The sequence below is a fragment of the Notamacropus eugenii genome, chromosome 3 (genome assembly GCF_028372415.1).
Source record: "Notamacropus eugenii isolate mMacEug1 chromosome 3, mMacEug1.pri_v2, whole genome shotgun sequence".
NCBI lineage: Eukaryota > Metazoa > Chordata > Mammalia > Diprotodontia > Macropodidae > Notamacropus > Notamacropus eugenii.
Genome location: NC_092874.1, coordinates 177,653,539 through 177,671,686, shown reverse-complemented (window position 1 = coordinate 177,671,686; position 18,148 = coordinate 177,653,539). Strand labels below are relative to the sequence as shown.

At 38.3% G+C, this 18,148-nt stretch overlaps 1 protein-coding gene and 1 long non-coding RNA gene across 2 annotated transcripts in view; one reads left to right on the top strand and one right to left on the bottom strand.

The window, feature by feature from the left end:
- PRKCQ (protein kinase C theta) overlaps nt 1-18,148 on the bottom strand; it is a 208,217-nt gene that overhangs the window by 68,216 nt on the left and 121,853 nt on the right. The window contains exon 12 of the mRNA XM_072653421.1: nt 14,771-14,944. Coding sequence (XP_072509522.1) covers nt 14,771-14,944 — 174 coding nt within the window. The remainder of the gene's footprint in view (nt 1-14,770; nt 14,945-18,148) is intronic.
- On the top strand, nt 1,682-16,773 carry LOC140533553 (uncharacterized). Its single transcript, XR_011976978.1, has 4 exons — nt 1,682-2,044; nt 11,741-12,177; nt 15,160-15,223; nt 16,581-16,773. It is a non-coding gene; the product is annotated as an uncharacterized lncRNA (long non-coding RNA).

Genomic DNA, 18,148 nt, shown 5'->3' with positions numbered 1-18,148 from the left:
TAAGCTGGGGCATATGATGAGTCAATGAGGGTAATTTGTTTCTCTCTAATGCTTGGGTTTGGGCCAACAGCAAGGCATTCTAGGGTTTCTTGAAAAAATGGGAAGGAAAAGCCAAGGCCAGAGAAAAGTTTGGCATGACAAATAGACCCCAATGTTGGTTTTGGTTTTTACTTGTGGGATGTTCAGATAATTGTTTACCAAGACTGTTCTTCCGCCAAGGCTTTCCTAGTGCCACTCCAGGACTAGTGAATTAGGATTCTTTGCCATAACTAAATTAAATTTGCGTTCAGAAAAAAAAGTATGAATTTTGAAGTTTCATGGTACAGGGGAAAGAGTACTGACTTTAGGCCCAGAGAATCTGGGGTCAACTACCACCTTGGATGCTTAGAATTGTGGTTAAGTTATGTGGTTCTCCAGGTCTTAGTTTCTTCATCTGTAAAATGAGAGGGCTAGCTAGATGGCTTCTCAGTTGCTTCTAGCTCTAGCTCATAGACACTATTGACTGTAAGACTGAGACATCTGATGGCAGCCAGTGCCCATAACTGTAGGGCCAAGTCTTAAGGGATTTATGAACTTTTTGGAAATTTTAATTACAGACTTCCAACACAAGGGTAAGCATCACAGACCCGTACCTTCGAGGGAAGGATGCAAAGAAATCAAACTGAAGGAGCCTAAAGGACAGGGAAAGGCTAAGGCCTAGCTTGGACTCTTGGCGGGGAGGGGCAGGTCATCACCCATTATGGTGGCCCAGCCTACCCAGGCCACAAGTAGTACTGTGGGTTAATGGAAAGAGTCTTTTCAAAGCTTAAAGTGTTAGATAATTGCTAGCGATGACGATTAGCTATTATCAGGGTCACCCAGGAGTCAACGAGATGATTTCTAAATTCTCTTGCCGCACAAAGCTCAGTCTTAGATTCTCTTCTGCTCTTTCTCTACACTCTGTTTCTTGGTAAAATCATCAGCTCACACGGGTATAATTATCTCCCCTATGAAGATGACTTTCAGATTCATATATTCAGCCTGAATCTCTCCTCCACCACAGGCCTATATGACAAGCAACAAACCTTCAACGTGCCTATTGGACATTTCAAACTAATTGTCTTGTAGTTATCTCAAAATCAATCTTCTTCAAACAGAAATCATTTTTAACCCCCAGCCCTCCATTTCTAACTTCTCTTTTTCTCCCACTCACTCAAATTCATGTCCTTGGAGTCATACATCATGTTTTCTTTCTGTCATATAATTCCTCGATGATGTTTTCACTCCTGCCTTCCTTTGGGGTGCTTTATTAGCTAGATGTTGCAGCCTCCTTACAACAAACATCTGTCTTTCCATTGCCCTCTGTGTGATCATCATTAGTTATTTGAAAGTGGTGGTATTCCTTGTCTGGCTTGCTCTACGGAGATACTGATAAAATGTTTGCATTGTAAAAATGGGCCTTGGTGATTTGTAGGGAACCTGGAGTTAATAAAAGACACAAGTGCTTTGAAATTTCCTGAAAACAATTCAGTCTGTTTTTTCTTTTCCTTTTCTTTCTCTTTCTTATGCCTAGTTATTGTTCCTCTGAACTTTCTGAGAATATATTTAGGATGTCTGAGTGTATATGTGTGCATGCATATATAGACATATGTATATACATGTATCTGTGTGTATATTTCTAGACACACATCTACATGTATGTGCATACACATGCGTATATGCATATACACACTTGCACATGTATATGCACACATACACACATATGTACACATATAATCATATATACACACTGTTGGACAAGTTCTGTAAGGTATCCATTTGAATGCATATTGAAATCTATGTAATGAATTTTCTTCTCACATTTGAAGTTTCCTGAGCGAACAGGACAAAACTTCCTTGACCAGTTATTGATCTCTTCTAGGATACTTCGCAATATCTTGGAACTTTATGTAATGAACAGCATCCGTAAGCAAGAATATTTAAAGCAGTCCCCTCATAATCTCTAGGAAATACCTCCTTGACCTGGCCTCTCTCCGAATTGTAATCCCAGTGGCAAACATTTTTGGTGAGCATCTTGTCCTGTTTTTATGTTTTACATAATGTTTATTATCAGAGAATTACTGAGAAGGGTTATTTCTTGCTCTATCTTCTAAGGAATTCTGAATAATCTTGATATATGGATGGAAGACACCTTGTTATAAAAAACCTGTATTTTTTGGTAGTTCTTTAAATTTTGTTCTTTAATGGCTGTTTTTTTTTGTAATCAATGAACAATAAATACAATGGATCTTAAATTCTTGACATCTTTCAGTCAATTGAGAGATCAAAGAGATGTTAAATTGTTAAGCATCCTTATGTTCCCCATACTGGTAGTGCCTACCTTCCAATTTGACCTAAATATGTCCTCTTGCGGGTTGTTCTGTCTTTTCAGTCATGTCCTACTCTTTGTGACTTGGGGCTCTTGTGGCATAGATACTGGAGTGGTTTGCCATTTCATTCTCTGGCTCATTTTACAGATAAGGAAACTGAGGCAAACAGGGTTAAATGAGTTGCCCAGGGTCACACAGCTAATAAGTGAGTGTCTGAGGCTTGATTTCAATTCAGGAAGTTGAGTCTTCATGACTCTAAACCTGGTACTCTATCCACTGTGCCAGCTAGCTGTCCTCATCTCCCTCATTAGACTATGTGTTTCATGGAAGCTGGCACTACTTTGACTTTTTTTTATATCCCAGTGCTTAATACAGTGCCTGAAACATTATGAATATTTAATAAATACTTGTTGATTGACCCACACTTAGAGTTCCCTACTAATGCCTTCACCCAGGGTGCCCTCAATTTATGTGTAAATGGCTCTCATAAAAAATTCTGCATATCCAGGGCAGAGGTCAGTAGTTATGGATGTTCTTTTTTTATGCTTGGGAGTATGGGTAAGGTTTGAGAATTTTTTTTCTATGCCTTTGGAATGTTTCTTTCAGATATCTTGTACATCAGATTCTCCATTGCCTCCCAATGGTATCACCTCCAGGATGGATATCCTCTTTATATCTGGCTGCATTCCCTGCCATTGCTCTCTCTAGTACAATTTCTATTTCCTCTGTTCGCACCTCAGGGATTATGATATTAGTGTCTAAGTGTGATGGTTAGTTCACTATCCTTGATGGGGATGAGGGAGAGAGAAACAAACAACCAGTCTGTCAAAATGGGTTTTTTTGCAAATTTTTTCCATTTTTCTTCCTTTTGTAGTTCTCTTTCCATTTTTCATCTCTGAATGCTCTTGGGATTGATTATATCACTTGCCAAGTTTTCTGGTGAAATAGGTAAACCAGCTTTATCTTTTGCTGTTTCTCTTGGCTTTATGACATGATATTTCTCATAATGGTACAACATTCCTTTTCCCAACGGAGCCAAAAATAGGAATGGATTGGACCTAGGATTTCATTGGGATAGCAAACTTTCAGGGAGGATCCCTAGGTGGATCAGCTTAGGGAGTTGCCTACAGCAGAAGTGTCAACTCTGAGACCCTTTGACTCTTAAAAGTGTGGAAGAACCAGATTAAAATGTAATTGACAAATGTGTAACAGAATAGACAATAACACAATGAAGTCAACGTGGGGCTTGCAGAGATCCATGTCCATTTGAGTTGGACACCACTGGCCTAGAACACTGGAGGTTAAGGACTTTGCGGTCACAGAGCCAGTGTGTATGTACCAGACGTTAGACTTGATCCCTCATCTTCCTAACCAGACTAGCTCTCTACACCCCCTGCCTCTCTATAAATTACAAAAACAGAAACAAAACTCCCAAACCCCTCTTTGTTTTCTCAGTATTCCTGAAACATTACAGAATTTGGTCTTGCTTCCACTTTCTACATTAAAAAAAATCTACGTTAATTGATGAATTCTTTGTACAATTTCTCTCCCTCGGTGACACCTATTTCATTTACCAGCATCTTTTAAAGATCCTAGACAGTGGCTCAGACATCACACCCATTCGTTCTTTCAGTTATTTAAGATACAGCCAGTCTATCTTGACCCTGGTGATTTCAGCTGATCAAGAGAAGCTATAGGCACTCTTTAACACTCTCGCTCTTTATATTGGGTATCAGTTCTCTCTAAGTCATTTTTGTTCTGGGTTTTCTAGCATGAAGATTATTTTTCTTGGCAGAGAAAAGAGAAGCAAAATAAAAATTGAGATGCCTTGCCTTCTATGATCCTCTGACACTACCTATTTATCCGTTGTTCCATTTGTTCTCTGGACTCCAAATCCATCTCTCTAGCCACTTCACCATGCTTACTCTCCCCACTCTTGCTAAAAGAAAACAACCTTTTTTTGTTGCCTTTAGCTATTCTGGCTCAATCTGCGCTTTGACACTCAGGATGATATTTTTACAGAACCAAGGCATGCTTTTGTGTTCACTTTAATCTTCTTTCTACAAGAAGATGGTATGTGTCTTTTAAAAGTCTGACTTGGTTGGTAAGTTCCCCAAACAGGCTCCTCAGCCTCATTAGACTATTGCCCCCTTTCCTCTCCCTCACAATATTTTTCCTTTGTGTTTTCATGATTTAATTTCACTCTTCTACCCCAGTTTTCCGCAGTATAGACCACCCTGGGGTTAGGGTTCCTAGAGGCACTAGTGCTGTGTCAATTAAATCACAGATTGGCTTTTACAGAAAACTTTCCCATCAGGCCTTATAATTAATAAAGTACACTGTCATCAGAGTGCCTTTTCTGAATATCTGCCCATGATTCACAGCCTGTACTAATGACACAATAAAACATTAACTGTCTTGTGGGGTTTCAGGTTCCAATTTCCACTCTATAAGGAAGGTCATTTTTAGCTTATGTCTGACAGCACAATTACATTAAGGCCTCTGGAAAGAAGCGAACGCTTGAGTAATGCTGAAGTACCTCTATCTAAAAAGAAAGGATTTGACTTACTATTTGATAAAATGTATTTATTTATTAACATCCGATTTTATAAACTTACTCATGGCATTCCATTCTGGGCACTATAGCCAGTTAAAAAATTGAAAAGTCATAGTAATTTATAGGTTTGAATTTATGTCTTCCATATAATGAAGGCAGTAATCAATATTGGGTTAGACAGCTGTCCTAGCCTCTTCAGCTGTGCACTCACTGCTAAGTGGGAAATCTGAGTCTTCCGAGAGTTGCAAAGTGAAGGACATTTAAATTTTGCCAAAATATGTATGTTTGGCCAGACATTTCCTGGTATTTTACATTTCCTTTTCTAATGAAGATTAGCAGTTCCTCTGTATCAGAGCAACAGAGTCTCAGAGGTTTCTTGGGCACAGTTAAAGGTTTAGTCATTTAAAGCTTGCCTATATTAGGACCTAGTTCTTCACAATGTAAATATGATGCGTGTGAACATCTACACACATGTACATATCAGCACCTACTCTGTGGCTTATGTAATGGAGCCTGACATGCCCAGAGTCACATAATGCAGCAGGTATCAGAAGTAGGACTGGAACCCAGGCCTTCCTGACTCCAAGGCAGGTTACCTTTATCCACACTATGCCATGATGCCTATTCCCACAAGGCCCCTGAACAATATTAGGTGTATGCCTTGGACAAGATATAATCTTTCAGTGTCTCAGTGGTTCCTCAAAGACTATGCGTAGAGAAAATATCGATTCCTTGCTGGGAACTCCTTGTATAAATGAAATCACAAACATGGTAAATATTATGTATGTAACTGGGCCTTTGGTTCACATTTGTAGGGAGCTCCAATGAAGAATTGCTTTTTATGAATCCAGGATGGTACTTTCTCTACCACATACAGCTTTTAGGAGTTGTCTGGAGGCAGCAAGAGGTTAAGTGACTCATTTAAGGTTACATCTCCAGTACGTATTTATTAGAAACTGAATTTGAACCCAGATCTTTTGACTTGGAGGTCAGCTATCCATCAACTATACCATGCTTCCTCTCATGCCTTCCTTTCTCAAATATGTGTGTGTGTGAATATACTTATCTATATATTTAACTGAGGGATATTTACTAGTGATTTAAAAACATGTACTTGCACCATGGGAAAAGAATGTGCAATAGCAAAGATTTTGTCATAGGTATTCTAACATGCAAAGCTAAGACAATAATATAGGAACTGGAAAAATCATCTTTATCTTTTTTCAAACAATAGATGTATCCTAATTTCAGCAATTTTTTTGACCAGATGCTTTTAATTATATTGCTATTGTAAAAAAAAAATTGGCCTAAATACACATCATCATGAGGCACATTTCTCTTCCTCCCCAACCCCCCCAGCCATCAAAGCACTGAGTCTTCAAAAGCAATGCTCCTGGCTTGGTGACAAAGGCAATCTGGTGTAGTAGAAATAACAATGAATTGAGAGTAAGAACTAAGATTCATTTCCTTAGGCTGGTCTATTAGTCTCTATGGGACTCAGTGTTCTCATCTGTAAAATTAGGCAATGGAGTCATGATGATTGCACAACTCTGACACTTATTTGTCATATAACTTTGGACAAGTTACTCTGCTGGATCTCAGGTTCCTTATTTGTTAAAATGAGGTATTTAGATTAGCTGTTCTCTAAGGTCCATTCGAACTCTAATTCTTATTTTTTTATCACTTAAAAAGGTAGAATCTCTGACTTTTTAAAAATTAAGTTTCAAACCTATTGATTCAAATTCTAGAAAGCTCAGTGATAGATGAGGACTTTTAATTAATGTATCAGGATCCAATAATACCGCCCTGCCCCCAAATCTTTGTTGATAAGTTCATGGTTTAAGCATCTCAGATGGAGTTGCTAGTCTCACCTGGTTTTTATTAATTCACTGCAGAACCTTTTTTAAGTCATTTACAATTTTATCAAACATATATTAGGCTACTACTCTGTACAATGCATCCTTTCCAGTGCTGGCTGCACCTTCTTCCTTAGCTACTGACACACTGATCCTGGAGGAGACCTTGGTATGACTTTTGCTCCTCATTGTTACCTAGACCCTCCCTCTGCTGCCATCATATGAAACCATTCCTCTTTGAATTTCATTCCATTTAGATATACACAGTGCCTCCAATTCTTTTCTTCTTTTCTTTCCCTTGGAAATCAAAATTTTTGACCTCACCATTCAACTGAAATACTCTCTCCAAAGTTATCAAATGATCTTTCAAATTGTCAGATCTGATGGTCTTTTTTCAGTACTCATCCTTAGTGACCTGTCTGCTGCATGTGTTACTGTAGAACATTCTTTCCTGGACACTAGGTCCTCTCCACATTTTCATGGCACTTCTCTTGGTTCTTCTTACTTGTTTGACTGTTTTTCAGCCTTTTTAGCTGTATTACCTTATCCATTTCCATTCTTTCACCCAACTGTAGGTGTTCTATTGATCCTATTCTCTTCTCTCCTTTCACTTGGTGACTTCATTAGATCACCTAAGGTTTAAGAGTTATCATTATTCAAAGGATTCACAAATCCATAGATCTAGCCCTAGTTTCTCTCCTAAATTCCACTTCCGTGTCACCTACTGCCTATTGAGCATTTTGACCTGGATGGCTAGTAGGTATCTCAAACTCAATAAGTCTAAAATTGAACTTAGTATCTTTTGTCTACACTTCCCCATCATCTTCCTAACTTTCTTTTCTTTGTAGAGGACAGCATCATCCTTCTAGTCATCTAGGTTCAAAACCTCAGAGTTGTTCTTGACACCGCACTCTCCTTCATCTCTAAAGAGCTGCCAGAGTTGCCAATTTTGCCTCTATAACATCTCCTTTCTTCCTAGGCTCTCAGCCTAGTTCTTGTCCTCATCACTTCTCTCATGGATTATTATCTGAATAGTCTCCTATTGTTCTTCCCACCCCCAGTCTTTCTTCTCTTTTCACCCTCCAATGTGTTGCAAAATTGATATTTCTAAAACTCAAGTCTGATTATGGTACTTCCTAACTCCATAACTTCAAGTCTCTAGGGTCATATACAAACTCATCTTTTTGGGGGGGAATTTAAAACCCTTCTCAATCTGGCTGGGAAACTATCTTTCCAAGTTTTTTCAACATTACTCCTCTTTATGCACTGTCTAGTCCTATTTAACTGTCCTCTTTGCTGCTTTTCACGTATAACTTTTTCTTTCCCATCTCTTTTTCTTTAATCATACTGATCCCATGAATGAAAGACATATCCTCCTCAACTTTGTTTCTCAGAATCCCTATATTTCTTCAAAACACAATTCAAGAGCCACTTCCTATATGAGACTTCTTGTTTTCTCTAGTGACTTCTCCCCCAAATTATTTTGCATTTCCCTGGTACATATTTTAAATATATTTATATGTCAACACATTGTTTTTCCTGTTAAACTTGTTGTTTGTCCTTCATTTTCTAAAAAGGCCATGACATCAGAGAAATGATGACATGACTTGAGGTTGACTTTGTTTTAGTGAGGGAAGACTGTGCAAAGTCACCAACCTCACTTTCTCCTCCTGAGCCATCTGGATCCAGTGACCAGATATTCATCAGGATGACTGGAGACAGACCAGGATGCACTGGGAGACCTTGGCCTTTTTCTCCTAAGGCCTATTCAGGTGATGCCCATTCAGTGAATAGACCTCTATAAGAAGCAATCAGGGAATGGCCCCTTCAATGACCAAAAGAAAAAAATATGAGTAAATCAAGCTGGGAGAGAAAGAGTGACAGTCAAGACTATAAGCTCCTTAAAGGCAGAGACTGCTTCATTTTTGGCTTTGACTTACACAGGGCCTGAGACAGAGTTATTCAATTGTGTCTGACTCTTTGTGATCCCATTTAGGGTTTTCTTGGCAAAGATAATGCAGTGGTTTCCCATTTCCTTTTCCAGACCATTTTATAGAGGAGGGAAACAGGGTTGAGTGACTTGCCCAGGGTCAGATAGCTAGTGTGGCTAGGTTTACACTCAGGTCCTACTGACTTCAGGCTCAGGAATTTATCCCTGAGCCATCTAGCTGCCCCTAAGATAGAGTAGGCATTTAATAAATGTTTCTTGTTTAACTGAAGGCACAGTGCTGGGTAAATCACTTAACTTTCCTGCATCTTAATTTCCTCATCTGTAAAATGATAATGATCTCTAAGACAACCTGAAATCAGATACTGAAGAAATAAGAGGGAATAACTTTCATTTGCATTTTCTACTCTTTTTCAATGAGAATATTAAAAATGAAGAATATAAAGGCCTACAAATAAAGGCTTCATATTTTTTCCATTTGTATCTACAAATTTAAAGAAATATATACTTGTTTTGAGAGTAACTGAATATACTTAGACATAGGAGCATTGTATCTAAAAATAGAAATTTCCATACAGGATACACAGAAATATTATTTACAGAAGAGAAATGCCTAGAAATGGTCAAAATCCTGGAAATATTTTCACTTTTCTAAAACTCATATAAAAAACCCCCACTCGTTCTTTAAATGGAGGATATAGAATTTTACAGACATACTCAGGGTTGGATATAGGGAAGTAACTCTAAATATAAATAAGGTACAAGATGGACTCAGAAAAAGTATATGCATATTTAGTATTTAAACTACATATATATTATTTATATGTACAATTAATATTTTATGATAATACCTACACAGTAAGTATGTATAATATGTATGTGTATACACCCACATGTAAATGTTAGTTTTTGTTATTATGAGGGAGGTGAAGGAGAGGGAATAAGTTATTTTCATTAAAGGTCCTATGCCGATGCCTCCTGGGTGCACAGAGATCTCCCTGAGTTCCTGAAAATTGTCTAATAAAGGGTAGAAGAATTACCAGATTGCTGTAGGACAGAGATAAAATCACAGATTCATAAAGTATTGAAGCAGAAATATACCTAAGGGAAATGAACAAAGATAGATGACAGAAGGGATAATGGGACAACTGTATTTTTTGTTTTGAATTTCATTTCACATCAATTTGTTATTAAGTTAAAAATGAAATAAAATTGAATAAAATGTAGTCTCAGAATTTCTGTGTGGATGTATGGTCCAGCTGTTCAGAAATAGGTAGAAAGGTAGATAGAAAGTCCAATTTTCTCATGAGAATAAGTAAATGTCTTTTTAATAGAAACATGGAAAAAGATAACATGGAAGATTAGAAAGTAATAAGAACCATGTCAACATAGCTAGCCAAATATTAAGCAAATAGGGTATCACTATTAGGGGCATAGTGGTTACAACGCTTGAGTGAATGACTGCTTTCCATTATCAGCTCATTCAACCCAGAAAATAAAACTTAACTCTGCTCCTAAGGAAAAACTGCTGACAGAAAATGAAAAAGAAGTTGATAATTACTGTCTTGGTGATTTTACTTCTAATAGTTATAATAATAATAGGATAAGTGAAAAAATACTATTTTTCTGGTCACTGATATGAATAAGCAAGAGCTTCAATGCTAGAAAACAAGATATGGAATTAAGAAAGCTGAAGTCAAGAATGTTTTAGGATATATTGATTTTGGTACTGCTAACACAGGAAGAGTGGATGGGAGCCGGGTCTTTGAAAACAAAGTTACTTTGCATATTATCACTTGGGCACCCAGGTGGCACTGGGCCTGGAGTCAGGAAGTCTTGAATTCAAATTTGGCTTCAGGTCATTTATAGTAATCCTGGGCAAGTCACTTTACTCACTTTTCTCATCTATAAAATGGGATGGAGAAGGAAATGGCAAACCATTCTAGTATTTTTGCCAAGAAAACCCCAAATGGGGTCATGGAGAGTTGGACACAAATGAATAAAAATATTATGACTTATGTGGAAAGAACACTTTTAATTGTGTGGAATGTGGCTAGTGTCCCCACTGTCAGATGGTAACAACAGTTTCATGAATGATTTTACAGTGGAAAATTTCACCATGGAAATCAGCAGTATAGTGAGTTGACTTTGGTCTAGAATTTCTACTTTCCCAGTGCTCTAGGATTGTAAAACAGTGCTTGATAAGGGCAAAGTTCTAAGAAAAAGTATTAAAACAAGATTAAAGCATTAAAATCAGTTTTTCAACTAATGAATAGAACCTCTTTAGGAAAATGGCAACATATACAACTAAGAAAAAAATACTTAAGCTTCTCCTTAATATGGAGCTCTTAAGAGACCAATGAAAGTAATTGCAAAAGCAGAGAAGAAAGCCCTTATCACCTAGAGACTAGTGCAGCTGGCTCCTACCTGGTCTCCTTGCCATTCCAATCCAGCTGCCAAGGTAGTTTTCTCTTTCCTTTCCTCTCTCCTTCCCTTTCCTTTCATTTTTCCCCCAATTACATGTAAAAACAAATTTTAACATTAGTTTTTTAAAAACTTTGAATTCTAAATTCTAACTCTCCTTCTCTCCCTTCCCTGCCTTGAGAAGGCAAGCAATTTGATATTGCAGTCATGCCAGACATTTCCATATTAGTCACATTGTGAAAGAAAACAGATGTAAAAGCAATTTTTAACATTTGTTTTAAAAAATTTTTGCAGGGTTGTTTTCTAAAATGTTGATCGGATCATGTCCCTGCCTGCACCTCCTTGCTCAAGCTCAATGAGCTCTATCACCTCCTAGGTCAAATAGAAACTCTTCTATTTGGCACTTAAAGCTCCCCTTCCCTATATTTCTATCTTTCTTATACTTTACTCCCTCACACTATAATCCAGCCACGCTGGCCTACTTGCCATTCAGATGGCCTTGATTGTTTACTCCAGGGGTGGGGAACTTGCTGCCTTGAGGCCACATGTGACCCACTAGGTCCTCAAGTGTGACCCTGATTTACTCTGTCTCTGTGTTTTGCACTAGCTATCCATTCCTGGAATGCTTTTTTTCATCTCATTTGCCTGGATGTCTTCAAGAATCAGCTCAAATCCCATCTTCTGCAAGAGGCCCTTTATGGTCACCCCAGGAAAGTGCCTTCCATTTACTCTGTATATATCTTATATGTATCTGCCTTTTTACCTCTTGTCTCTCTCATCTGAATGTGAGATCCTTGATGACAGAGACTGATTTTGCCTGAACCTCAGTACTTAGCTCAGTGCCTGGAAAATGTTTGTTGCCTGACTTGTTGTGGTTACAGTCAGAAATGGAGAGGCACCTGCACAGAGATGACGGCTAATGCTGGGAATGAATATTTACCAAGGGAGAAAGTATAAATAGAAAAAAGAAATTGATGGTCCAGGATGGAACTTTGGAAACACAACATTGAAGGAAATGGAATCAGTGATGAGGAAAAAGAAGAGGTAAGAGAACTAGAAGAATGTGCTTTCTTTGAATTTGAGAGGAAAAAATACCCAGTGATGATGATCCCTATCAAATGTTGATCATACTCTCACAGCAGAGGTCAGGAACAGTAAAACATTACAGAAAAACCCATTCCCTTTTTCTAATGGAGAGCAAGTAAACTTTTTTTTTTTTAAAAAAAGTAAATTGAAACCCATGGATAAGAAGTAGAACTACCCAGCATTTGGGGTCAAGGTAACTGAGTTAGAATTTGACTCTGCCCACCCTGTGGGACCTTCAGACAAGTCATTTGATGTCTTGTACCAGTTTCCTCTTCAATCAAATTAGGGGATGGACCAGGGTCTCTTCTAGCACTAAATCAATGTTTTTATAAAATGGTCCCCAGCACCTCAAAAACAACATTGATTTAGAACTGTAAAGGTCCTTATAGGTCACAAAGTCCAACCCCCTTGCTTTGCAGGAGAGTAAAATGGGGTTTAGAGGTGTGTAAATGAAATGGTTACACAGCTTTGTTGTTCAGTTGTTTTCAGTCTTGTCCAACTCTTTGTGACCTCATGTGGGATTTTCCTGGCAGATATACTGAAATGGTTTGCCATTTCCTTCTTCAGCTCATTTTGCAGATGAGAAAACTGAGGCAAACAGGGTTAAGTGACTTGCCCAGAATCACACAGCTAGGAAGTATCTGAAGCTAGATTTGAACTCAGGAAGATGAGTCTTCCTAACTCTAGGCCATAATAACAGCAAATATAATAGCTGGAGGTTATATAGCACTTTTAGGTTTGTAAAGTGCTTTACAAATATTATTTCATTCTTACAACAACCCCTTGAGGCAGGTGGTATTCACATGTACATTTTACAGATGAGGAAACTAAGACTTAGGGAGGTTAAGTGACTTGTCCAGGGGACAAAGCAAGTAAGAGTCTGAGGTTGGATTTGAACTCAGGCCTTCAGCATTGTATCTACCATACATACCACCTAGCTGGTAAGTGTGTGAAACAGGACTGAAAGCCCATATTTTCCTGATTCAATAGCCTGCACTCCATTCATTATAGCCTCAGGTCTATATAGGATCACAAGTCAGAAGACCTGAGTTTTCAATTTAGCTCAGTCATTGCATAGTTTTGTGGCTTTGAGTAAGTCACTTAGCCCCTCTGTAAAATGATGGAGTTAATTACGTGAATTCTAAGTCTCTTTCAATTTTAAAATTCTAAAACTCTAAATCAATTTAACATGGGGTCCACAGACCACCATCATTAGAATCTGTGGACTTGGATGGAGAAAAAAACCCCACTTATATTTTAATATAGTTTCTTTTCAATCCTACATACTTTATCGTATGTGTTTAGGAATATAGTTATTCCTTCTACAGAGTGGGGGTTAGGGATGCTACGCTCCTGTGATCTGGAAAACTGGCGTAAAAATTTTTGGCACTCCCTTTGTATCAGAGAAAAAGTCTGAATTTTTTTCTTTTTCTTTTATGGGGTGTTTACAGTACCTTATTGTAAAATTTGTGTTAAGCATTTGTTCATAGACTCTGAGTTCACAGGCAGCTTTTCAAAACTCCCCCCAAATTCTCATTTAATTTCTTATGTTGACCTGCAATACATCAAAACTGTGATAGGGAAAATCTTGATGTGGAAAGGATAACTCTACTATTCTAAGGCATGTCTGCACAACCTGTGGTCTGCTAAAGCATGTCCTCTATGTACAAAGCATGTTTTCCTCTACATTTTTTGCGGGCTACATGTTATACAGACCTGTTCTAAGGGATCCATTGGCTTTACCAAAATGTCAAAAAGGGTTCCATGATACAAAAAAGGTTAAGAACTCCTAGTTACAGGAACTTTTTTTTGGGGGGAGGGGTATAAAGTTAGATCTATTCATGCTCTCTGGGCAAATATAACCCTTTCAGATATCTTTATATTCATTATCTAAAAGAGGTTGAATCTTCATGATAGCTTGTCTGTTTCCCTTTGACTCGGCTTAACCAAATGCTTTAGGGGAGATAATTTTTTTTTTTGACAGTAAACATCTTAGAACCCACTTGGTGAAAGAGGAATAGAAATGCAGGTTGGTCTATTTTCTAGTCCCCTTAACTCATCATGAAATATTTACTAAGCCCACAAAAGGTCTCTGACATCCAGACTTGTCCTGTTGGGGTATACAACTGCACATGTGTTTTGACCTAAGTGGTGCCAGGAAGGCCTTCTCCACTTGCCCTCCCCCTCCCAAACGCATCCTTTGACTACTTGTCACAGTGCATGAAATTCCACACTTTGCTTAAATGCCTTTCACTGGTTTAATAAAGAAGGAAACAAGAATTTATCAAATGCCTACTACATGTCTGGCACTGAGTTACGCACTTTACAAATATTATCTCATCTGATCTTCTCAATAACCCTGGGAGGTAGGTGTTAACTATTATCCTCAGTTTATAGTTGAAAAAAAGTGGAGGTATTCATTTAATCTCTGGACCGACGCTTGAAGTTAATGGAACTAGAGATGAGGGACTCACTGCACAGCTCAATTTGGTGTCCCAATTACTATTCTCTTTTAGGGACAAGTGACTTAAATATATGTATCAGTCTGTACCTCAGTCTGGAATGTGCAGTACACATGAGTTAGAAACGGATGTTCCCAGGCTAGCGAAAGGACTCTCTTTTCCACCATCGTGCACTCAACATCATCGTCCATCAAAACAACATCTTTCTTCAAGGCTTTTACTGCAAAGAATTGGTTCGTTTTCTTGAATTCTGCCAGGAATACCTTGAGGAGAAACAAGTGAATGGTTTAAAAAAAACCAGAATCTACAAAACTCTTATAAGAACTAAGGGGTCATTTTGAGGGGGGACTTTTGAGCCAGAGTAGAAGTCTGTTTTCATTGGCTTAGGGCATTACTTAACCTTTTAATACTATAAACCTTTGTTGAAGTTTCTTTTCCTAAGTAATCTCTAAAATTTAATTTTTGGTTCTCATTTTAGGATTTATCACAGTATTAAAAATGCCATGGCATGGGATATTATTCACTGAGCTGAAGGACGAAGGGTAGGTAAGAACAAATACAGCATATGCTGTCTGGAAGGTCCTCAATTTCTATCCTCAGTATATACACACACTTTCTTTCTGTGGTGGTGAATAGATAGTTAGAATCCCAACTAAGTGTGAATAAAGAATTTCCTGAAGTAGTCACATTTTTCATGTCTGCACTATTTGAAGTACAATTATGTAAAACATGGTAATGATTTCACCTCAATGGAAATATGTAGTGCAAACTGGAATAATGGGACCACTTCAGGAGAAGAATCATTCTCACTAATTAGGACCTCGCTGTATTTCAGTTCCTCTATCATCCTCTATCCCTCCCCCCCATATAAACTAGTGTTAATTTAGGTAGGAAGGAAATTGTTTCTTGGGTAAATGGGATGATTGAATGGTTAAGCAGTCCCCAAATACTGATGTTGATGGCTAGCTTTTCTTGCTAGTTTCAAGCCATTGGTTATCCCTGTGTCACAGAAAAAGGATCAAGGGTACTGAGAAATTGGATGACCATTGATATGACAAATATGCCGTCTATAGGTCTCTCATTCATAAACTCCTGTCTCCCTGCTGAATTTTGTGAAAAGTATGGAGGCCATGCATTTTGGGATTAGGAATATGTCTAACCTCAGGGATCCTGGGAATAATCAATGAAGGTCACAGCTAGGTTCTGATTAGTTGAAGCAATGGATTCTGTGAAACAGTCACTTTATTAGAATTCATGCTTCACATTTTCCATTGGGTTGGAACTAGTTACTGTAGTTTACATAATTATAACTTCAAATAGGGTGCATTCAAATATTTGTGACTGATTTGGGGGATTCATTGTTCACACTGATTGAGACCTTAAGGTCATTCTGGGTCCACTGAACAAAGAAGCCCTGATGAACTCAATCGGTTTCCAACTACTTGCCCCCCCCCCCTTTCTTGCCCCAATCATTTTGAGCCTACTACTATTATACGAAGATATGGGAAAAGGGTAGAGACCTGTCTGGGGAATCATAAATCACATGAAGGGAGGCCCCTGGGCAGAAGGAGAAATCAAAAAATCTCAGTTGGAAGAGAGTTCAAAGGCCACCTAATCCAACTTATATGGATAGGAATTACCTCTACAACTTAACCAAGAGGTGGTCATCTATACCTTTTGCTTTAAGACTTCTAACAATGGGGAAATCCAGTAGTTCTCCCACACTAGACTATTCCACCACTCTAATTATTAGGAACTTTTTCCACACACCCAGTCTAATTCCCCTCTTGTGATTTCTAACTATGGCTCCTACTCCCATCCTCTGGGACCAAGAAGAACAAATTTAATTTCTTTTCTACATTAGAGCATCACATATTTATATTGTCTTCTGTTCTCTAGGCTAAGCATTCCTGGTTCCTTCAACAGATGCTCAACATCCTGCTGACTTTCCTCTTGAATAATCAATGTCCCTTCCTAAAATATGGCACCCAGAAGAGAGTACTATCCTCCATGTGTGGTCTGGAGCAGGGCCATCACTTGCTTCATTCTGGATACTAATCATCTCTTAAAATAAAACTCAAGAAAGAACTCATTATTTTTCCCCTTCCCTATTTATATAGAGGGCAACACCATTTTTCCAGTCCTTCAGGCTTACAACCTAGGAGTCACCCTGGATCTCTCACACTGTCCTCCTCTGCCTCTCACTGTGAAATCCAATCTGATGCCAAGGCCTACTGATTTGACCTTTGCAATGGCTCTCCAATCTGCCTCCTTCTTTCCTGTGACACTGCCACTATTCTAGTGTAGGTCCTCATTACCTCATGTTTTGGTTATTGCAATAGCCTGCTGGTGGATCTGCCTATGTCAAGTCTCTTCCTACTCCAATCCACCTTCCATTCAGCCACTTACGTACAAGCCCAATCACTTCACCTCCTTCCCACTTACTCAATAAATTATAATGGCTCCCTATTGCCTTCAGGAGCAAATACAAAATTCTCTGTTTGGTATTCAAAGTCCTTCATAATCTAGCACCCTTCTACCTTTCTGGTCTTCTTACATCTTACTCCTCAATATGTATTCCTCAATCCAGTGACAATGGACTCCTGGCTGTCCTCCAAATCTGGAACAATTTCTTCCCCTCAACTCTAACTACTGACCTCCCTGGCTTTCTTTAAGTCTCAACTAAAATCTCAGTTTCTCTAGGAAGCCTCTCTTAACTCTTCTTAATTTCAGTGCCTTCCCACTATTAATTATTTTTCTGTTTTCTTATATATAGCTCACTTTGTACATATTTGTTTACATTGTGTGCCCCCATTAAACTATAAGCTCCTGGAGGTCAGGTACTGTCTTTTGTCTCTTTTTGTAACCTTAGAGCTTAGTTAGCACCATGCCTTGACACATAGTAGGTGCTTAGTAAATGTTTGGGGCAGCTAAGTGGAGAGAGTACCAGACCTGAAGTCAGGAAGACTCATCTTTCTGAATTCCAATCTGCCCTTAGATATTTGTTAGCTGTATGACCCTGGGCAAGCCACTTTACCTTGTTTGCCTGAGTTCCTTATTAGTAAAATGAACTGGAGAAGCAAATGGCAAACAACTCTAGTATCATTGCTAGAAAACCCCAAAAGGGATCCCAAAGAGTGGATACGATTGAACAACAACACATGTTTGCTGACTGATCAAATTAGGGCTTTGTTTTGTTACCTTTCATTGATGTACTCTTTATCTTGCAGTTCATTGAAATACCCAGGCCTCTTTCAGTTCTCCCCCATCCTACACTGAGCCATCGATTATTTAATTCCAAATGTACAATGTTACATTTGTTCTTATTTTATTTCATTTGATTTAATTAGTCCATTGTTCTAGACTATATAGATCTTTTAGAGTTAGTTATACCTCCCCATTTCATGATATTAGCAAATTTGATAAGCATGCTACCTATGTCTTCCTACAAGTATAAAGGTAGAGTA